The 24,669-nt window shown below is 41.6% G+C and overlaps 1 protein-coding gene across 4 annotated transcripts in view; it reads right to left on the bottom strand.

The window, feature by feature from the left end:
• Positions 1-2,610: 2,610 nt before the first annotated feature.
• LOC135496627 (uncharacterized) overlaps positions 2,611-24,669 on the bottom strand; it is a 53,460-nt gene continuing 31,401 nt past the window's right edge. For all 4 annotated transcript variants that reach the window (XM_064786045.1, XM_064786046.1, XM_064786043.1 and 1 more), the window contains 3 exons: positions 22,841-22,951; positions 9,184-9,333; positions 2,611-7,936 (listed from right to left, as the gene is read on the bottom strand). In XM_064786045.1, the coding sequence (XP_064642115.1) occupies positions 7,725-7,936; positions 9,184-9,333; positions 22,841-22,951 (473 nt within the window). In that variant the 3' untranslated portion in view covers positions 2,611-7,724. The remainder of the gene's footprint in view (positions 7,937-9,183; positions 9,334-22,840; positions 22,952-24,669) is intronic.

Genomic DNA, 24,669 nt, shown 5'->3' with positions numbered 1-24,669 from the left:
CCAATAGGGGGTTTGAGGGGCCTTCCCCCAATGCACTAGCTAAGACATGTCAGAAGGACGGGATGGGGGCTCTCCATGTCGACAGTTGCGCGAGTTCAATAGAGCTTGCACTTTACATTAGAATCTGCCAGAGTGCCAGACTACGATAGTCCGGACACCATTCGGGGTGGACATTTTCCATTTCTTTGCCAGCTATTATGATGATGGAGTTGAGTTACTGCTAAAGTCCAAAGAGATACACGGAGAAAACTGTCCATCAAAACAAAAAATTTGCGGAAGGAACTATAGCAGGTTCCCAACCAGGGGGGTTGGGGGTTTCCCCACAACCTAAAGTCGCTGCGCGCTTACTAGGGCACTGCACTGATAATATTAATCCTAGATCAAGTTTGTAAAAATTGTGAATCACCCCATTCACAGGTGAAATTTATTCAGTTGAGGAAGAAAGGCGAAGCAAATCATCCCAAAATTTGTTACGGGTTTTTTCATTCTTGAATTTGAAACTCACAACGACTTGGGTTCCACTATGTTTATGAATCGTACTATCCTTAGGGGTTTCCAAAAGGTCGCCCTGCGACTTAGTGCAAGTTGCCGTGTGCGCCCTGCAAGTTGACCGGCAAATATTTTTGATGGCTTGAAACATGAGCGTGTTGACGCTCAAAATGAATGCGCGTAAATTCCCTGCTAAAACCGCAAAATCAAAAGAATATTGGTAACTGTTGTATACATTCGTCGAAATTTGTCGAGAAAGTACACATATAATGGAACGAATGAAATGAGATCATGGATGTTGCAGTTTTGCGTGACGTGAGATAAAATATTAACTTTCATGTTTATCGGATACCAGTTATTTTATGAATTATACAACCAAAACACTCGAAATGAACAAAACTTGGTACCAGACATGAATTTTGATATTTGATTTAAGAGGTTTTTTTCATACGCGACATCAGAACATTAAAAAATCCTTGCTATATCACCGGGATATAAATTGCCATATACTTCCTTTCTGATATCGTATTTTTGTCAGAGGTATATAATTTAATTATTTATTATGAAAAAATATAAAGATTACAACATACTTTTTCAAAAAGACGATACCTTTGTCGTGAAAATTTCCTACGCTATTTATAATTCCCAGCTTTCCGAACCAAGCTTCCTTGCGATCGTGCGCAAAGTTCCTAACGACGTCAAATCTTCGAATACCTTGTACGGCGACTACAATAGTTGCATGCGATGATAATCACTAGTTGGTGGAGGTGATCTCATTCTCAGGTACATGCAAACCATATAACCGCAGGTGGCAGCGATTTAAATCGCTCGTTTGCACATGAATGTTGTCGAACTTTTTCCTCAAACAATGGATGACTCATGAAAAAAAAGTGCAAGTGGACTGGAGTGGAACATGCAAGGGTGTCGCTGTTCGATCCAATCGTGATTAATCACAGGCTCATATCAAATCACAGAAATAAGTTTTGGGCTAAAGGAACTTACTTACACGTGACTGTGCAGGTATTCGGTCATTCGCCAACGATCCTATGCCGCCGTTTATGGTGGCACCACTTACGAATCAAAATCATGTGGTCAACATTCGCCTCGTCGTTTCATGTCTTCGAAAACACAGCTGGAAAATACCAGACGTCGTGACGTCGCGATATCCGTGAGGAGGTACTGTTGTCTCTACGTCACGTTCTCACGCCGATCGAACCGCACATCAGCCCAATGATCGATGACGTCACTGCCACTCTAAACTTGCCCAAGAGTTCGACAATCCAACATTTTTTGTAATACCCGGTGGGGCTGAAAGGGTGGATGTCGTCCTGGATGCCGACAAATGGTACCCAGGTTCGACATCGACTGGACAATAAGCACCCTGGGTGCCATTACACTAGACAAACAGCACCCAGCTTTTTCTTCTACACTTTTTCTATACCTACAACCGAGGTTGGTCCCACGCTCACGGAGGTCACGTGTCACGATAACCATCATTTAGCATACCGACGTAGGCATATCGACTAATTGTCAAGAAAAATACGCAGCAAATCCATTCATTTTGTCATCACACAATTTTTCATTCTCTGAATATATCCCTCCTACATACCTTTTCCGAATAAATCATCCGAAATGTGCTTTCAAAGACCTATAGGCCTAAACGCCTTTTTTTCTGTTGATCTGTTCTTTTTATTTCACGCACTGCTAATGCCGTCACCCAGGACGACATCCACCCTTTCAGTCCCGGTGGGCCGTGGGCCAAATCCAAAAATGTACTTTTCTAAATTCGCGACATCATTTTTGGAACAGAGTTTATGCTCATATCGTGATAAGACCATTAGGGTGCTTACTTCACATCACACAAAAGTTCTCGCAAAAATAAGTTCTCCCAGATATATTGACACATTATATTGACATGAATTTCCAACAACCATTATGCAACCATTATGCAGAAACTGAGAAGCGCACATTGCCTTTTGCTCTGCCAGTTGAAAGTATACCGAGTGCCACGGGCCGAGCCTTAAACCTACGACCTTCCGATCACAGGACGGAAGCTTCCACTGTAACCTTGCAGTTGGCCTACCACGACCGCGATGCTGAAATCCGAGAAGAAAAAGAATGTCTGGTGAGATAAAAGTTCTATTTTTATTGAGTAGAAATATACATAAAGGCAGTAGTGTCATAAGGAAGACATACTCTTTGCATGAGGTAAACAAATCAATCATAAGAAATTTGCATAAAATTCAATAAAATCGCATATAATGTAAATTAACAAATTGAAACGAATCAGGTGAATAATCGATACAATTAATATTGAGCTGTAACCCTGGATTAGGTTCGTAAGCATACAACAGGGATGGCGTGTCGAGTTACATTTCTCTAAACGTATACCCGGCAGAGTCTCTAAAAAGAAAGAGTGAAATTCGCTCTTAAAGAGCTAATTGATTAACGTTAATCGTTGCAATTATTTCATGATCACCAAAGGGGAAGATTATCTGAATTCGCAAACAACGACGCATACACCTAAAACCACACCCGTCAAAAATGTGATGTGAACATTGCTCTAAAGTTTTATCTGCAATAATAGTCAACAGGAGAAATCCTTCGACCATTCCTTGATAATGATGATGGTGATGATCAAATCCAAGTTTCGCTCTTCGGTTGTCTCAAAAGGCGATCGCTAAATTAGCTCTTTAAGCTCGAATTTCACTCAAGACATTCTTGTTTACGTCACTAGGCCTCTATCATCATAAACATGGTATCTCTCTGGGGGAGAGGCGCAGCAGATGCTCCACTGCGTCCGGGGTCTAACCGTCACGTAAGAGGGCGAACAGCATAATGTTTTGTTTATGAATAAACATAACATTATCAGAAAAACTACAAATATATCACAAACTGATGAAAAAAAGAGGAGCTTTGATGAAAAACATGAATATCTAACACTTAAAATCAGCTGAAGAATAAACAACGTATATCGATCATGCAATCAGCGAAAAACATGACATTGCATGAAATATATCCACATAATTACATGTAAGTTTATTAGCGCTTGCCCGTTTAGGCCTATCGATCGACATGAAGGCTGTTTCGTGGGAGTCGATGTTATCAAGATTTCCTCTGATAACCCTTTGATAAGACAACAAAGGGGATTTCGGTCTAGGTGCGAGCGGGCCTTGTTTAAAGACCACAGACCGTTTATTGGGCAATACCTGAATTGTTCGGGAGGTGAGGGAAAAACGAATAGTGAAATTGTAACGACAGACTTTGAATTTTTTCGTGATGAACGTCAATTCTTAGTCTACATGTTCTTATATGAGAAATTCCCTGGTCAGAATGCTCGATTGACCATATTCCGTACAGTAAAGCGATCGATGATTTAGCTGACCCCGGCTCCCGGCCACACACGCTTATCATAATAATGAAGACTGTAACTTTGGGGCAGACTATAATCACTCAAAGAAGGCGCGACCCTTCGCCTCTGATTGCGCCTTTTATAACGCGCCCAAAGTATGCCAAAGCAAATCCCCGGGAAATGTGATATGTACATGTGGCTATTGTCCATTTGACGTCACACCAATATCTACAAAGGGTTTTCCATAAGAAATGCTGAAATTATATATGAAGCCCAAATCGCGAGCGTCGTAAAAAATGAACAGCGTAAATGACAAAGAGTATACACACAGAAGTAGTGGTGAAAATTTTAGGGAAGACGGTGGGAACAACTTGATACATCGAAAACCTACAACCCGTTAAAACTTGTTAAAAGCTATAGTCGAACCGCCAGTTTCGTTTTTTTGCGTCACTTTTCGCTTTGTTAAAGCTACTTTGAACTGCATTTACATTGTCATTTAGTGTAGGCCTAATCATCTATACTGTACTGTTCAGAGACAATATAGTCGAAATCACAATTGACATCCGTCCTGTTTCGCGTCAGTGACGCGCAACTGAGACGCACCAGTAACGTGCTTATCTCTCTATGTTTCGCGTAAATTACGCGCATCTTACGCCCTGGGTAGCGCCTCAATGACGAGCCAATAACGCGAATTTAGGGATGATAATTGTGATTTGGACTGTAGGCCCTTCCATACGCTTTGATTTATGTTCTCAAACGAGCTAGACAGATGAGGCAGAGCTCTAAAGCCTGTAGCACACTAGCCGCCAACTTCGGCGTTCACAGGCGTTTTTTGCCGCAAGAGTCCTGAACGCCTGAAAAATCCCTAGTCTGCTACGAACGGCGTCGGCGAACGCGACTTGCCGCCACTTGCCACAACTTAACGCCAAATATCTAACATGTTTGATTTGTGACGCTTGTCGCCGCGTTTGAACGCAAGAAGAGGCCAGGTGTGCTACGGATTGCCGCCTGAATTGGCGTCGGCGGCGAGGCTATGGCCAATCAGTATGCGCCATGATGTCACATGATTTCAAAATGGCAGCCTAAAGTGGCGGAAAAGACGCTACTGGACGCCGATTCTGGGCAGGTGTGCTCTGACCGGGATCCACTGGCCACCAACTTCGGCGTCGAGAGGCGTCAGCTGAACGCTTCTTGTCGCCAAAGTTGGCGGCTAGTGTGCTGCGGGCTTAACGACTTTGAGAATTAGCCGATGAACTCCCCGATCAAACATCACCATCGGCGTGTGCAAAATGTAAGATTACGGTATAGAGGCAGATACTAGTTTCAGTACCCGTTCGGGTCAAACGGCGGCTTGACTGAAAGGATGGTAGATTACACGAAACGCACTTTGAAACCGTTTTGATCTCTCCCGGCATCAATGATACTCGTAATCGTATCATAATGGGAAACAATTGACATTAGCGAGTTTCCGCAAATCTTACGAATTGCAAATTACAAATTAAGAATTACGAATAGCTATTTTATTCGAGAAAGAGACCACAAGATCATTGGTTTCTAACCTGATCAACGTGTGTTACCCTTGGAAGGGTCACTCGGGATCCAAAGTTCTTTCATCAATCCACTATAACTTCTTACAGCGCAGCGAGGTTTGAATTCCTGGTGATGAACTGGCCTATAGTCGTTACGAATAAGTCTAAATTGTCGCAGCGTCCGTTTTTCAATAAGATAGGAAATGGGCGACAGCATTAACTTCTAATACTTAACCAGATACAGCTGACTGCAAAATGGAACGCGAGTTCCTTTGTAAATATTAGTTCGTAATTCGTAATTTATTCGTGAGATTTGCGGAAACTCGGTACTGAGAGAAGCACGCCTGACTCGAAGGGCATGCCGGTGAAAGGGCGTGGCAAACAGAAAATGCCACCTTTCGCATTTATTTTGTGCAACCGGTTCTTTAATTAAATGCTTACTTAAACGACGACAATAGAATAGTCCCTGATTAGAAAAATACGCGATATATGCACTCTTTTTGAAATTATATATATATAGTTCGTGATAATGTACATTTCGTCAAGAGAAGTATAAATTCAGTCATTGTGTTCACTTTTGGTGCCAATACTACCAACATTTTGAAAACATTGGAAAGCGGCTCACAGCTAATTCGTTGAGCCTACTGATTGGTTCACGCTGAGGGAGTTTTCGCAAATCCCCCGCAGAGGCAAGTCGAACGCCTATCCCGTTGTTCGAGCTCCTTATTACGATGTCGGACAATGAGATAGGCGTTCGCGTTGGCGTTTCGGGAGAATTGCGTAAACTCACTGTTAACAGTCAAGACCAATATCGCCCGCCATTATTGGAGGATTTGTGGAAGTGACGTCACAGACATCCATAATTTCAAAAGTTTTCTGCACTGTGACCGACTTCAATTTTAAAATTGAGAAGGAAAATTATTCATAACGAGAGTTTTATACACTATAGCGCCAACGTCTTCAGACAATTACATTTTAGCATTTTCAAAATTTTGAAGATTTGCTGCCCGTCAGCCATCAGAGATCGTCAACACATGTGCACCAATGAGATGCGAATATACCTCGGCCAATACCTGTCCTAGAAGTATCAGCATTAAGCTTACACGCCACGAGGACAGGGATCAGTCTACTTTGAGAGAAAATAATAAGAGGAACGGAATTGGCTCCCAACCACAAACAATGTTTAGCATAGGTGCTACGGAAGCCATTTGCCTTTTTTTACTATGTTAGAAATGGCAGTTTTTAATTCCATTTCTACATTGTGCGGATGACCGAATAGAAAAAGTCCGTTTCGAGGTAATCGTGCCTACATCTCACTATAAAGTTGAAAGAAAAATAGTTTCTAAAGAATGCGGCCCAAAAGCAGAACAATCGACAGAACTTTTTGAAACTTGGCAAACTTTTGTCGTCGAATAGTATTGGAGCCAAGAGTGAACACACGTACACGCATAACATCCAAAATGGTTAATACTAAAGTGTTTGTAGTTTTCATTGCCACCGCTAGATGTCGTTGGCATCAAAAATCGGAACAATGGGAATGCCAGGCGAGGAACATTTATTTTGCGCATGAAACACCTAACGGTGGCTGTGATAACCACAATTGATACATATATTGTGTGCCGGTGTAAAATCATTTATGAAAAGCACCCTGGTAAATGGATACGTGGTATTAACAATGATGATCATGCGAAACACAATCATAATAGTTTGAATTGGTTGTGCATGGACAGGAAGAAATTCAATGTGACTCCATCACCAGAACCGCAAATGCCATCCTGACATGCGCATGTCTCGTGGAAGGTTTAATATTGAAGAGGAATGATGAATGAAAGCAGTATGGTTCCAATAATGAAAGCCTGATTATGCATAGAGATTCTAAAGAAACAAACTCCTTCAAATGTCTTCACTGAACACGCCTCTCTCCTGCTTGTCCCATTCATGGAGATTCGATCTCGCCACCAAAAAGTGAATTCGAAAGCCACGCGCCACCAAGGGAACACTTGGGAACATACTATCTCTGGCTTTTGGAAGAGAGATGTAAAGTTAAGTTGACAATCCTTGCAGTCTCCACGTTGCTTCTTCAGCTCTGGTCGAACATAAGTGACTACTCCACGCACGATCACCTCTGCAGCTATGGAACAATTCCCATTCCATCCCCTCTGTCCCATCACAATAAAATACACACAAATGAGCAGGAAAACAGGAAGAACATATCACCAAGGCAACAAGAGTCTTTAGCCAAAATCACCTTGCCATAGACGCCTTATCTATTGCACCAATAAATCCCAAGATAAGATCAACCAATCGTATGCGCTCTTCTAAATCACCATCTTCTTCCTCTGGTCTACATTGTGCTATACATGCTGTAGACTCTGTTTCTTTTTCTTACAGCACCCGGTAGCACTAGTCTGTATCAGATCGTCCAGCATCATACACAAGGCCGCGGCAAAGTAGCCCGCAGATGCACCCCATCCTATCATGTAGGCGTATCCATATTTATGATTGATTAATTTGAATGTTTCTATGCACACTGGGTACGCCACCAGACCAGTCGTACATATCAAGGCTGAAATGAAAAAATAAAACAATGATCTGATACTTAAAGGTCTCATGCTTATTATAAAAGGAATATTATTGATAAATTATAAATTTATATATTATTATTAAAGGGACATTATTTAGGGGCAGCGGTAGCGCAGTGGAAGAGACTCGGCCTCATGATCAGGAGGTCGTGGGTTCGACTCCCGGCCGAGTCACTGCTTAGTTCCCCTACTGGTCGAATTCAAGTGAGCGCCTTCTGGTTGCTCCTTGAAACCCCTGATTGGAAACCGGGGTAATAATATGATATCCCAAAGCGCTTTGAGCGAGAACTATAGTGTCACGGAATTGCGCTATATAAAAGACTCATTTATTTTTTTATTTTTCTTATACGCCGTTCGTTACAACAGGTGGTCCAGGAAAACAGAACTGCAGTTATACATAATACCGCAGTGCAGTTATTATGCGAACGAATAGACGGTTTGCGAAAATAACTTTCCGCCATATTGAAAAGGCCTTTTCACAGGCAGCGTGAGTTTACCATGACATAAAAAGTCATGTTTTAAATCAAATAATCACCAAAATCATTCAAAGTATCATGAACATTGGAAGACATTGACAAGTAAATTGCTTGAATAAGCAAATAATGCCTTGGTAAACGTACGTTGCCTGTAAAAAGGGCCTTTTCAAAATGGCCGAAATTTATTTTCGCAGTTTGTCTATTTGCTGAAACTTGGTATTCATAATATTTGTATATCTGTCAACACAATGGTCAAATGATCAATTATATTTTAAGGACGTATTTACGCGATATTATTCATTTGAAATCCTCCCAAGAGAAAACGGCAAACGCATTGTAAAAAACCCGGATTGTCTCAAAACAATCTCTTGAAATCGGGCTTTTTTTCTCCGAACAGACTTAAAAAGAATACCCCAGGCACTAAAAGACATATGTAACAGAGGAAACGCCAAGGCCCGGATCCTCTGGCGTATAAGGCCATAACCCTACCGACTGAGCTAGGGATTTTCCCTTACCCTTTGGATCAGTATTTCCTAACGAAATATCCTTTTAGCTCAGTTATCTGGTTCACGCCGGCAAGGCTCTGTTACACATACAGCAATGATTAAGGCTAGTATCAAAATGTAGCTGATGTCTTCAGCATTATGAATACATGAATCTGGATAACTAGCTCCAAATGCCACTTAATACCCCTTTTGATGTGATGTATCACATATCGCATCATCTTCTGAATGAAGCTGACTATAGTTCCTTACCACAGACGAAGAATATCTCTCCCGCTGAATGGTAGTAATAAAGTTTCTTGGGCAAGTTGTTAACACATAGGCCGCATATTGACAATATGGTCGCCAGGAATCCAACTCCAGCAGAAAACAACAGAAGCCCTATGATACCGTTTTGCCATCCTGAAAAGAAATGTTATGATATCATTAATGGTTATTTTTCTAGTAGTTACCATGTCTCTGCAGGAGGACAGCTCATACATCATAGACGTATTACTGACAATGTTACATCTATAATATTAAGGAATTGATACCGAACTGGACAGCTTCACCGAACTGGATAGTTTCAAGTATTCCTTCAAAGCTATAAGTGAGGTTTCGCAACCATCCGGTTAGGCCCTACGACGACGTTTATCTATTGTTCGGGTGAACTCACACAATAGAATTCGGGTGAACTCACACAATAGATAAACGTCGTCGTAGGGCCTAACTGAGTGGTTGCGAAACCTCACTGGTGGAATAGGCAATGTCTTCTTTTAAAAACGTGTTATGGTTCGAGAAAGCCTGCTCCTATCTATTCTAAAAGAATATAGATCAAGTCAAAATGTGTGATAACATTGTTTTCTTTACATTATCGTGACTTGGAATATGAATGAGCTGATTACAAACAATTGTATAGTGCACTGCACCTTGTTTTGATGGCAGTGGTAATGGTAAGAGGTCTATAACAGCTTGGTTGGTGAGATAACCAATACAGACAATGAAGAAGTATCAATTCCTTCATTAACTAGAGATGGGCTGGGTTTAATTTGTTTGAGTCTAAAATCTTATATAATGAGGGGGTCGTAATGTGCACTCTTTCAAATAAAGGTTTTTGAGTTTTTAAAAACGTTTAATGGTTTTTAGGCGAACACGAATACCCTCAGAGGTTTTTACGATCTCAGGAACTATTTGATTTTTATCGATACCGAAAAACCTCTACGGGAAGCATATTTGTGTTAGTCGAAAAACTTTCATGGCTTTTTTGAGAGTGTGTTTCTATGCTATGAGAGAAATCTTTATGGTACCAAATCAATAAAATGGATGGCCAAACTACATTTTCATACTAAATCTGGTCGTTTTATAGGTTAATTGGTCCTATTGATCAGCTGATCAGATATTTTGGATTGTAGTCAAATCAATCTGTTCTTAATTGATGGCGATGGTGATGGATGGAGGCAAATATTGACGCGTCGGGGCGGACACATCGGCATGCTCGTCATAGATGTAATAGCTTCGTCTCCAGCAGAATGGTAATTGGGTGCTCGTTTTCAGAGGTAAATTCATTCTGTAGGCTCGGGAATTAGTTCCGTTGAGTTGTATATTGAAACAATTGCAATTCTTCAGTTTTCAGCAAAAGCCCCCTCGTAGCCAAACCGGAGAATCACATCTTGACGATTTTCAATGGTACAAAGTTAAAGCGTTTACGTCCTTTGATGTGAATGGACCAATCATGAACTCTGACCTTTTGTGACCTCGAAAATTAGGTCAGAGCAAAAACCTTTGTGATATATCATGTATCCACCTTAGATATACAGTCACCATACAATTATTGCCATATTCAGTTGAATTGAACATATATAAGAGCAGTTATTGCAATTTATCGGTTTTTAGCAAAAGCCCGCTGGTGGTCAAACCGTGAATTAATAGGATCGAGCCATTTTTCATTAGCGAACTGCGCCGTATACACACTAACCACATATCAATAGTAAATCTTGAGGCAACTTAGAGCAAGTTAGAGTATTTGGGTCGTCTGGATAAATGGACAGACAGGCAGACGGACCCTCAGACGACCAAGAGGTCGACAACACCGCTAGGCCATGACGGTGGCCGACGGGGTAAAAATGAATTGACCAGCACTTAGCTAGATGCTGAATGATTTTTTTATTTGAAAAATATATATATTTTTGAAACCGTAAGTTGGAAGACGTCGACATGAGCTCGGGAATGGTGACTCCGCGGTGATGTTAGCTTTGAAGCAGGCGTCCCACAGCCCTGAGTAGTAATCTGAAAGCAGAAAGAGTCAAAAGTTTAAAAAATTTAAACACACACGGTACTTTCTGTTAATACAAATGTACTGCACTCCTAGAAATAAAGGTTTTTTCAGAAAGGTTTTTTAACGGGCAAACTTGATCAGTGTAAAAATTGGCCAAAATCTGCATGAAAAACACGTCTTTGGTGTCCCTTCGGGACATTAATCTCCCCTGTCCCTTCACATTATTTTTTCGGCGGTTTTCCCTACAAGACAAAGGTTTTCCATTTTTCGTTTTCTGTATATCTCCATTTTCTAGAAAGTGCATTTTCTATTGACGTTATGGCGTCCATCAAGAGATGAAGTATTAATTAAAAATTCCAGAAGGGTTTGTTTTGCTAAAAAAACACTTTTGGTTTTGCCTTACACTAAACTGTCTCTCAGAAAACCTACATCGAAGAAAAACATGTGCGCCTAAAAACGCCTGTGAAATTCTTATTTCTAAGAGTGAAGGTCATCATTAATAAGGCATTACGGTGAATTCGCGTCCTGCTTTTATTTTGAGGAATATTGGTTTCAATAATCTATCATCGAGCAATATCATAGCAGGTAAAGGGACAGTTGCTACTACATTTGGTTAAAGTACCAACTTCTTGTGAATGATCAGGCCACTTTTTTCTAACTTGGTTTGATAATTATAAGCTTATTTCGTCATTGATTTTTATTTCTAAAGGTAGCTTTACGAAGCTATAGATTAAGATCAGGCAGAGATAGGTCACTGGGGTGGGTGGAGGGGCGGAGGGCAAAACGCATCTTTGGCGTCGGTCAGTCTAAAAATCGGTCTAAATCTGCAAGGAAAACACGTTTTGGCGACCCTATTACCTCTCCTTGCGTTTGGATATATCATGCCGGTACAGTAATCGTTTTAGATATAAGTCTGATTAACTAGCTTAACGAGGTTAAGATGTGTTCTCTATCAGCGCCATGGCTTCCAATTATATACATGTAGAGTCTGATCTGGATTTATTATAGATTTCACGATGTCACTATTGAACGCATCATTTCCATAGAGCGGGCTTCATACATCCGAGATAAAATACTCGTGTTTCGCACGCCTAACGTCCACTGCAGAAGCCAATGTATGTGTTCATTTTGGTAGGCCCACGACGGAAGTAAGTTTCTTGATTGATTGACCAGCAGCATCAATGGCAATAGTGGCTTGAATAGAAGGCCTAAAAATTACTCCATTACGGGCCTAGAAATGTGCGCTATGTAAAGATCTAGCTGGACGTTAGAAGTGAGAAACTAGAGTACATGTATAAGAAAAAACACTCAGAAACATCTAATACCAACCCCAAAGGTTATAATTGATAAGGTAAAATAGACGCTAATACATAATCCATTGTACAAATGAATTACATTATAGCGAAGAAGGTGTTTCAGAATTCTCTTCTACGCCCATAAGTTTGTTTTGACCGCCAGGTGGCCAAAATACGATGGTCCTCCGTGACCAGGTGTAGAAGTTTGAAATGTCCAAGTATAGAATGTCCAGCGACCAAAGTCTAGTATGCACTTTAATTGAGTTATTGACGATCATAGCCTCTATTAAGCTCTATAGAACCATATTATAACATACAATCGTCCGGAAACAATAGGGCCGGACACTTTTTCCATGTAGACATTTTCTACTTCTACACCAGGCCAACGCCGCTGTTACTGCATGCTTGCACTTGGGCCAGTAGCAGATGCATGTAATAAACCGCGGACGAAGTACTCTCAACCCATATGGTTTATTGTTTGTATTGGAATGGAGACTTGTATCACATATGTTTCTAATCCCTTTAACAATGAGGGACGGTTGAATATCAGGCAATGATCAATGCTATTATCAGAGGATCGAAAGTATAACAATCGGTCTAATTCGCTAGGCGCGAAAATGGCAATTTTATTTAAGGGACCGCTTGGGACCAAGAGCAGCGGGATAATACCCTGCTTGCAACCATGCGCCGCCACTAGTAGTGTCACACGAATGGCGTTCTCTAATAATGATTTTGCCAGTCTTGCGAGGCAGTTTAGGACATGGCTTGTGAATTTCATTCAGGCCTATAATGGCGCTAACCCGTTCTAGTGCATCAATGAATCTTTAGTAAACTCTTTGAAGAAGTCACGGTCTTTCTGGAAGCCATCATTTTGTATAAAAAAAACCCCAACCTAACTCAGGCCAAAGTTGTTCCTTTAATGACGTTTTCATTGGGAAAGCTTCCCACATTGTCGGCATATTTCTGGGCTAAATACACAATAGCAACTGAATTCATTTCAAAGCGAACAACCATTTCGTTTAATGACACACATGACATGAAAAAGACGTGAAACTTTGTTCAATGTGGAAGAGCAGCTGCATTTTTTTGTCTGGAAAAACCTTGCCTGTCGAGATGAAGACAATTGCTTCGTTACTCAATGACCGACCATAGAGCCATTGGATTTTGGGGCCCAGTAAAATAGTATGATATCATGTAGGCATGTGTTTTCGTCATGCATTGCTGTGTGTGCCGGAGTAACGCAGGCCTACCATCAGAGTTCATTATAATGTACAGTTATTGAGTAGGCATATACTTGTATTATCTCGCAGGTGGTAAGTGAAGTGCTCTTCACACACATGCTCGACGTGCATATGTTCATAATGCTGTGAGCTACATAAATGAAAGCAGTATCAGTATGGAAACCTGCCGCTGGTTTCACAAAAGGAGCGGGAACCCAGTCGACGTTTTGGCTTCACTACACTTCTACTTAACACTTCACAGTGTTATGGTATTATGAGACACGACCACCATTGATTTTTAAAGCCTTTTAACGACTGATTTGTCAATGTTTGACCGCGTCACATCAAATACTGCGCGGGGATTGTGAATCTAAAATTTTGATATGATATTTCGGGCAGTCTGGTAAATGGTGAAATTTAAGCTGGTAGTTATCCACGGAATTTTTTTGATAATCGGAAAAATTGGAACACTAATGATATTTCGACCCGTTTCAGATAAATATTCTGATAAACGCCCCCTATTGCCAAATTATTAAAAATCAGTCCTGTTAACAGATATGTCTGCTACAGACGAGATACATAGCTGACAAGGGGTTTTTGATCCGCTAATTTAGCTCTCAGGACCGTGATGTACAGTGGGACCTCCCTTAGCGGACACTTCTCTATTTACAACAACCTCTCTATTAAGGACAATTGTTTTGGTCCCAAATTGGTTGTTTCCATTCGATTTGACCTCTCTAACCAGAACGCCCTTCTATTAAGGATAGAACTTGTCAGTCCCAAGGGTGTCCTTAATAGAGAGGTTATACTGTACTTTGTTCAGCTGTTTACCCATGATGACTACCTCTGTGCACGATATGCTCCTATTTATACCACCATAGCCTGCCAATAGCTGATTCATGGTTAAATTGTGAGCATTGAACTGTTTTATATGGACAGCAATTATCAGAAAGTGTCGATTATTTGGACTAGACTAACCGAATGATTGTGTACATCTAGCAACGCGTACATTGATACATTAAACACGCAACAATAAACGCCAGTGACTAGAAAATGGTGATGAAAAATCGGCCAATCGGTCACTCTGAGTAAACGCGCTGTCACGGGTCGGGCAAGGATACCCTAACGGCGAGTCTTCGCTGAAACAAGCTATCCAGCCTGGACACTCGCCAGCAATTTCTTACAGCTCCATGATTAAGAACCCAGTATTAGATAAGATGCTGTATTGATGCTTAGACGTTTTTAATTTGTATTTATTCCTGGCGATGTATTATATACACCAAGAGCATCCCAGCATTCATGTGGATGGAAACCGCGCCACCTTCTTCTTCTTCTTCTTCAGCGTTCGCTCTGCACTTGGAGGGGTCATTCTCCTAGGAGTAATCCTCCTCCAAGGCGGGATGAGCGTATCCTGCGTGCCACTACGGTTAGGCGCCAATTGGGTTTATTGGCCTAGTGGTCCGACCTTGGCGAGAGAGATAGAGTCCACGCAAGCTACTCATGTTTCTCACTTGGTGGAGTCTTAGCTTGCCCTGGCATAGACACCAGGTACAAGGAACCTCGGTTTTGAGTCTCATTCGAAGGACTGTGAAGAGCCAGGAATTTTAGTTCCTTGAAAGCCACCCGGGCCCTATTGCGTGGTGGCCAGCAGTGTAAACCACTAGGCCATGAGGCTCCCTGAAACCGCGCCACCGAACCGCAACATTATAAATTCACAAGAAATCAATGCTGTTGCACCTGGGTATTTGCATATTTACCTTCTTGTGGCTGAATAATTAAACCGTGCAATCGATAGGAGATGTATTAACTGCGCTGCATGCTTTATTCACTTATGCACTGTCAAGACAAGATGCAACACATTGCAATACATTATAGCGTAGTAATGCATCATCTTCATGTCGTGTGTTCATCTTATTCTTTAAGAATTAAGAGATAACTAGGTGTTTAAGATTGACCCGAATTTCGGTGATAACCTAAAATTCTAAAGCAATTAGAACTGCTTCAAAAGGAAGTGAATGCCATTTCAAGGGTGGAAGTCTGTTCTTTGCTTTCCAGAGAACATCCTACCAGCTTTTAAATGGGCATTCACTTCATTTTCAATAAGTTCTAATTGCTTTAGCATATTAATTTTCGACAAATAATGGTGCCGATGATCAACCGTTACTCGTAACTGATAGTTCGATTAATGAAAACTGTTATTAGAACTTTAACTAGAAGTCGTTTTCAAAAATGGGCAGCAGATATTAAAAATAGGATTTTGTCCAATTTGTTGGGACCCGTGAATAAAATCTTGCAAAACAAGATAGAATATATCATTATACACAATACGCCTGTATGAACAGACTGATGTGTCATTTCTACGCCAAGTCATTTTAAAACCACAAATCTTTGGCTGTGACTCGAGGGGACAGACCGTTATGACTTGCTTATCAGTCAATTTGAGCACATTTTCTGGTCTGTCCTCAGAAATGGATTCCAATGTAATTCCAATGTGAACTCTTAAACAAACACTTTAAAACTACTTCATCCAGCTCCTTACAGCATTGCAAAAGAGATTTGTCTGCTCAATCAAACCCAGAGTTTCAGTTCGTTTGGGACCGATACTGCTTTGTAACAGGCGTATTGCGCCATGGTTTGATTTTTATTTGCACGATTCGTCCAAGCAAAATTGAACTCGCTCCAAATGTGCCTGCCATTTTGACTTCTAAATAATCTAAACATTTAAAAATTCTGTTATCGATCTGTTAATTAACACTCTGTAAAATCCATTCATGCACATTCCTAACGTCCCTGCAGTAAAAAGGTTACCGGTGAAACGTCCGTGTCAAGCAATGTGGACCTTTGCTCTGGTGTAACAGTTCGCTTTGAAATGTCCCTCGACAGAGTGTCCGAGGGACAAATGCTTCAATTCGATGCTAATGTCTGCTGCATTGAATGTCAGTGGTCACTGAAGAACACCTAAATCCGTCAGCGTGCCTTAAATGGGGACTATAGGCAGGAGGAGAGGGGCTAATTTGGCCATCTTCAAGTGACTAGTATACACAGTAAGGGCTCTTGGTCATGTCAGACTTAGCACTAAATATATCCCTCGTAGAGCGCGAATCATTTCGACCTACAGTGTCGAGATGTGAGAGACCCCTATTGGCGGCTTTGTGTAACTTTATCTGGCCTGCCTAGCTGCTCTTTATATTGTCCCTTTAATGCGTCACCATACAAAAGTGACGGACACCTTGGGGCATTTTAGACTCTACACTTGTACCTCGTTTGGCGGTCGATTGCGCCAGGTTCTTCATCAAGTCGTACCGACTCCCGAGAGTTCACTACCCCGTCCCGCAGCGCTACGTCTTCTTCGCCGCAGTCCTGTTTTAAACGACCGACTTGTGTATTCTGCCCATGAAGATGGCGGCATACTAAATTGAGTTTATGATGCGATTGCCATCGCAATATGGAGATTACGGTCATTTGGGCTGTGTCAGCGCTGTTTTGCCGATGGTTTCCAAACGTCTCATAACCACACTAAAACAATGTCTCAATTCAGAAGTGTAGTTTGTGTTCAGCTAAGAGTCTTTGGTTTATAGTGAAGAACTATATTCCTTGTAAAAGCGTCATTAAAGTCCCGACGCTGCGAGTTGGTAGACACAACTATTGGTCACACATGACGTGTACAGGCCCCTTAGAACCAAATTCGAACAATTCAGATCCTCCCAAGAATGGCCCTATTGTTCCTTGAGCCTAATCCCTGAACAGATAGTTGAGCATTACAATGGGGTATCAGCTCTCGGACAATGGGCGGGTTAGATTAAACCATGGACAGCGCGCGATATGACCAAAAATAGTCAAACTGAATAGTTATAAACTCGTTCTTTTCAGTCAATTTGAAAGTTTAAAAAGGTATTTGTAAGAAAAGATGCATTTGTAGGCGAACTGTCTAGTTTTCCAAAAGTATCGCAGCGAAATGTTGCACCCTTTTTTTTCCGTGACTGGACGATCGCACAACGGATTTGCTTCTCTGGTGATTATAAGACAGCATCTTGATACTTCGTTCTCCTCCAAAAGGTGTTTTAGAGCTGTACGGATGGTTATATCTTCAAGGCGCTGTTAAAGTAATACACTCCTATAGCCTCCCTCTTAGAGGCGGACTATAGGCAGGAGCAGAGGGGCTAATTTGGCCATCTTCAGGTGACTAATATACACAGTAAGGGCTCTAGGGGTCATGTCAGATTCAGCACTAAATATATTCCTCGTACAAGCATATCATTTCGACGTACTGTCAGATGTGAGAGACCCCTATGGCGACTTCGTGTAACTTGAACTTGCCTATCTAGCTGCTGCCTATATTGTCCCTTTAATAATGGCCCATGCTCACTCAGGAGCTACGGCCATGTCGATACGGCTTGGTCCAACCTGGACTATCAATATTTAGCATGTTCTAGCAACTATTGAGCGGAGGTAGGGTTTTATTATATACATCGCTGCCGTTGAATTAATTAATTCATGTCAAACAATATTGACCTGGCTTTAAAAAGCGTAGTATTAATACATTAATAGGTTAATCTATGATTGTTTTTAAAAATATGTAAGATGCCCTTTTGTGAAGAGAAGGCCATATTAATTTCCTTTTTTAATTAGTGGGGCATTTAGAATGTTGAAGGCTAGGCTTGATATGCCAGTGCCAGCATTTGACTTTGGGGTAGTTATTTGGGTCTACATGTCGGTTCTCCACGCTGAGCTTTATTAGTTACAAAAAAGTCGCCAAAAGGGGCCTCTCCCATCTATCAGTACCTCGAAACTACTTTAGTACGAGGAATGTATTCCGTGTTGACCCAAACATGATCCAGTGCATTTCCTGTGCAATCATCCAGTCAACTGAAGATGACCAATTACAATGTGAACCCCCTGCTCCCGCCTATAGCCCCCTGTAAAGGTTCCGAAAAACCATTCAGCTTAAAAAACCTCTGAGGGAAGTATATGTGTTGGCTGAAAAACCCTTATAAGCGTTTAGTTTTCCAAAAACTGAAAAAAGTCAATTGTTAAGAGTGTACTGATTCATGATGAAGCGGTCTGATGATTGATCATGTGGCATGGCTATCAGTAGTAGTCCACAAATCACCACTGACTACCGGTATACACAGTCGAACATCCCGGTAAACATTTAGGTCAAATCGGAACTGGACAATTATCGATAAATGCCACAGCAACGCTCTATACTTTGAAATGGTATTCGAGCAGCCATGCTTAATTCGGCCTGTGCATTGAGGTACAGCTTCCAGTGCATTTTAACGCGATTTATATAAGTTTCGATGGAAATAGGAGTGCCAATATTACTTTCCAATCGAACTGTTTAGTCACATTACCCACGCATCAAACGTGTTGCCTGGCACCTGCTGGAGTGCGCGGTGTCCGATCGCATGCACTGTGTGTAAAACTCAAGTTGAGAGCTCGTAATTTTGGAACTTTCCATTTTAGGGAATTATGGAATGATGCTTTCAAAAAATAAGTTGCTATCACAAACAAATTGTTAGTAAAGATTAAGATATGAGTGTTTCTTTAAACTAGTACTAGTACATCGATGATAGATTACTGATCAACGGCAACCAATAGCCTTCTCGGTACATAGACTGGCACTTGATTTTGCTAAAATCGTCTTATGCATCACGCTATTGTCCTTTCTGTACACAACCGAAGTAAAAGCATTTTCTAGCCTTTATCAATAAGTCATTTTTTTCATATATTTTTTACTTAGAACATTCCATCCAGGGAACAAAAACCCTTTTTACGTTGGCAGAAATTAGTGAAATCGTTTAATTTAAATCAATTTAGCATAATTTAGTACAATTTACTCCTAATATACAGGGAGGCTCAGAAAACTTCTCCTTGTACATGCCATAGAATTCTATTGTGTATCCATTGTCAGGGAAAAGTTTTCTGGGCCACCCTGTAGAAGTATGACTCATGAAAATAAGTCATTTCAATACAGCCCAAATGAAACGAAATCAGATCATGAAAAATAGTTGAGAAACGAAAAACTTGAACTTACCATTTCCTTCGACCCAGTGGTCATTAGTTAGCGATACCACAGTCAGTGCCACGGCAAGGATGATTACACAGACACCGAATATCCTCAAAGGCCGGTACGTTGTCTTTTCTCGTTTGTGCTGCTGTTCACTAAACTTCTTCGGTTCAGGTTTTTCTCTCTTTTTGAATTTTAGAAAGTTCATCATGCCGTCCATGGACAACAAGTTTTAATATCCGAATCTTAACTACTTTTGTAGTTTTAATCCCCGAATCCGAACTACTATAAACGGCCGTACTCCACGAATCCTAATTGCCGCTGAGCTTAAATCTCCGAATCTAAATTACTACGGCTTTAATTCTCGAATAGGAACTGCCGTGAAGCTTTAATTACTGATCCGAACTAGTGTACGCTTCTTTAATCCTCGAATTGTAATTGCTGTTATGCTTAAATCCCAGAATCTCAAATACTGTACGGCTTAAATCCGCGAATCCAGTCCACCGAGGAGCTCTTATCTGCGTACCCTTAATTTTTAATCACTGTCGAAACTACTAGCTTTCAGTAATCCGATGATGAAGACTATAACTTTAGGTAGTCCTTACTTCCAGTCTTATCTAGAATACCATGTACACCGTATATATTTCTTGTTACAGCCTATGCTCACAGCGTTAGGGCTCTGGGATTACAAGAGAACATTAATCGCGGCTAAAGCATTCCCTCGATAACACTCACTTCGATTGGGCCTTTGGCGTATTTGGTCGATGGAGGCCGTACATGAAAATCCAGAGGGGGCATCTCCTATGTTACTACAGTAATTCCTGAATGAGCCCGTGAACAATGAATGAGTAACCCAGTAATTACCACAGGGTTTCACCCGACTATTGGCACTATGTTACCCGTATCCCTTTCAGGCGACACAGGAAATGGTCAGTTTCTTTAAACAGTTTTCTATCGTTCGTTCTTCTAGCGCGAAAATCTGTATCCGTTTCTATACTTCCATGATTTGGCCTCACAATCTTTAGACGCAGTTTTGTAGCAATGTGATCAAAATGGTGTTGTATCGAAGAAGTGAACACATGTTTGCTACAGTCCTAATGGTGTTATAAACGAGACTGCATATTTCCTTCAATCCAGTCAAGAACGAGTAGGTTTCAAATTAATCCTGTAGAATAACGTTAGACACGTGTATCTGAGTCCCCAGGTGTTAGAAAGGTGTTTGTAGCAATCCTACTCAGAATCCCTAGTCACGGCTGAACAAGAACCCTGTTCGGCCAGATTGGTGTTGTATTTCCGATTTGGCCTCACTTCTGCTCAATGAATGCGATGTCGGCCTATCAACAAGCTCGCCTCAATTTGTTGGTATTCCGAATGGTATCGTTGATTCGACCTGACTCTTGGTCGGGCTGCATTGCCGCGGGATGGTCTGAGACCATGGTCTCAAGGGATGTCTCACTTTCATAGCAAACCTTCAGATTCTATTGGTTCTGTATGCGTATAAGCTCATCCCACTCTTGGCAAATGTACAACTGATCTGATCAGACGCAACCAAATCGATTATGTAATTCGGGTCAGTTGGACAGCAGCCGATCTAAAACCAACACCACGTTCCACCAGACGATCGATAATTGGTTGGTATAAAACAAGATCTGGCACTGCAGCTGCCAACTCGGGCCGCAGGATATTGTGTACACATTTTCTGTGCGAATACGTATGCGGGAATGGGCATTTTATGAATGACTTCTTGTGGATTAAGAAGTTATATACGGGCTATCCCAGAAAACATCCGATCAACCGTAGGCATTCTCATTACGTTCTTCTTGAATTGTGCAATGTTTTTCTCAAAGGGAATGTATCAACACATCAATCATGTTGTACAACGATCAAGCCAGTTGGATGCAGTATGAAATAAAACTACACAGGACAGACTTTCCAGCGGAACGCTGAATCCGTTACACCGGAAATCTAAAGAATGTTGCCCTGATGTATTCGGGATAGGCCTATCAAGGACGGTGCGACAAGCTTCCTTCCTCAACGCGCTCCCAAACATTGAGTCTTAGGAATACAATGATAGAGTCGACGTATAGAGTGTAGCACTAGGATGCATCACAAAATATACACAACCATTCTACCAACTGTTTCTGTGAACTATACTTCTTCATCGATTTGCTTGACGGACTGCAACCTTTCGTTGCAAAGCTGCTGTGCTTCCATCTAGTTTTCACGCGACGAACTCGATCAGTTAGATTGACTGAAATCTTCGATCGTTCGCGTCGGCCGATACCAACGCGAAAAACGCCAATCTATATGCGAGGCTGACTAACGATAAATCGCGAAGCTTTGAATTGAAAAGTGGCTGAACCTTCACAGATGGCATGGGTCTATTTTGAACGTTTGAATAGCATGTCCCAATTCGTCTGTCCGACTTCCAATAAGACCAATCGGGAGGGGGGGGGGGGCCTTAACAAATTGTAAATTTCTATTTTCAAATAAAGCGTACACGTAACAAAACTATCCCAGAATCAGCGCCAATATTAGATATCCGCAATCCATACGAACGACGAAAAGTACGAAGACGTACTCCCATAATTTCATGCCGGGAGTTTATGGCACGACACTCTCAAATCGGTCTTCGGACCGTATTGATATTAGAAATCGTCTAAAATACCTACAGTATGTTAATAAAACATTGCATACTTCGTTGTGCGCTTTGGTTGACAAACATGCCTAATATACCTTAGGTTTGTCAATAACGACACCATAAACTGGGACTCTCATGTACAATGTATAGGATTTGCCGAGACGGGACATTCTGTACGGAGTTTTCGCTAAGCCCCCCGAAACGTCAACGCGAACGCCTGTCCCATTGTTTGACATCGTGATCAGGAGCTCGAACAATGGGATATGCGTTCGCGTTGGCGTTTCGGGGGGATTTGCGAAAACTCTCTATCCCCCGAAACGTCAGCGCGAACACCTGAACTAAGCCACCAACCACGCTATAATTTCACAATGAGGCACATTTCGACAGATCGGTTGTAGCCTCACCGGCATCGAATGTATACAAATACTGGGTTAATTTAGCATGGCCGACAGAAGCTACGCTGATTCAAATACGATATACCCAACTTACCGAATCTTGTTTCTCTCCAGCACGAGTACGGCTCGAGCTCTCCCGTTTCCGTATTATTTTTCTGGCCACACACACGCCACAGCCCCATCTCTGTCGATCCGTTCCATTTTTCTGAAAAGATAGTTATAATTATACACCTTATCTATTTTAAGGACACTCCTCCCCGCACCGCCATAACAACGCAACATTCGGAGAAAAAACGAAAGTTATGGGGCAAAAGAAGGTTTCAGAGAATACTTGGCCGCCATTTTTTATTTCGCCGGCCATTTTGGAATGCCAGATCCAGGGTGGGTTCAGAACATATTCAAAAAGTATAGTTTCATGACGCCAAAACCATTGAGAAAACCTAGACTGAAAACGGTAGTTTAAGTGCTCCACGACGGCCTTTCTCACGAAGTGTCCGAATGGCCGTCCCTTCATCACTCGGTGGTAAAGCCCGATCCAGAGCAGCGAGATTATAATGTTTGATGCAGGTCACTAGCAGGTCTGCAGGAACCTGTTCAGAGAATTAGCGGTAAGTTGGTTGATTGAGCGTAGTTCAGAGGTGGCGCCAAGACTTTTTCTGTACGGGCTAGTGTTCTATGCATTTGGAAAACATCACTTAAAGGGTGATTCCCTGTACTGGTCGTTGCCATGGCCAAACTACGCATGGTTCCAGCGGTTATGTGATATTAGTAACCAGAAAGTACATGTATGCCCGCTAATGCAATTGGTATCATTTTATGATATATGCGCTCCCCACCAAATATCATTTTCATAACCAAAGAATACCCGTTGGACCAAAATGTAGTTCTGCCTCAGCGGCAAGCAAATGGCGAAACTGGTCTCGTGGAATCAGGCCAGAAACTTCAGAATAGGCATGATGGTGTTTTCCGAATAATCTTTAAAAGATCTAAATATCATTTAAAACACATCCTATAATCTCAGCGAAAATGTGACATTGTATGATTACGTCCCAAGGAGCAGCTGATCAGGTCATTAGCGTCACATCGGAAATTTTCATTGCTCCCCGACTTCTCTTAAAAATGCGCTGGGAAAATGACATCTTGTGCGCGGCATGGAGGACACCAGTCATTTAACGAAGAACGAGGTTCACCCCGTTGGATCTAGAACAGAACTGCGACTGATGCTTCTTTGCAATGTAATGCCGACCTCTGCCACTGGGGCGCTGCAATCGCGTTTAGTTTGTTTACAGCAACAGGGCGACCAACTGAGACGAGACCACAATTGAACATTCATAGGTTGGAGGTTCCAGACCTATCAATTAGACGCGATTTTTACAAATTTGGCATTAAATTAACTACTGAAAGGCTTAAATCAATCATAGTGGTATTGTCTCAACTGCGAGCGACATCTGAACTTTGCGGCGGAGATTGAGAATCTAACTTTTACTGTAGTCTGAACTTTTCGACGGAGATTGATAATCTAACTTTTACTGTAGTTTAAGTGACAAGACGATCGGCTGAAATGAAGTTCACAGAGGCCAAACATAAGGCCAGTAAAAGCAATTCAAAACTACTTTACTTCTCGTCCGAACCTAAATCTCAATATCGGGGTGGGGTACTCTCGTCCCCGCTCATTTTCATATGTCACTATATTCCTATAACCGTAGGCATGGCTGGCCCCAAATTGGAATTGTCGTAAAATATGACGCTCATCCCCACTTTCTGACGTGGAAATTAAAAGCCGAGAATAAAGTTTTTATTTTCGCCTGGTCGAATGGTACAGGAAACCTCGATTAGAATTGTGTATAACCGCATCTTTGCCCCACCAATGAATTCGAAGGACTTCCGTTGTTCAGTCTGAAAAGAGGTGAGCTGAATGATGTT

Source organism: Lineus longissimus, chromosome 12 (assembly GCF_910592395.1).
Source record: "Lineus longissimus chromosome 12, tnLinLong1.2, whole genome shotgun sequence".
NCBI classification, from domain to species: Eukaryota; Metazoa; Nemertea; class Pilidiophora; order Heteronemertea; family Lineidae; genus Lineus; species Lineus longissimus.
The sequence above is the reverse complement of the archived record's forward strand: the minus strand, read 5'-3'. Positions and strand labels throughout refer to the sequence as shown.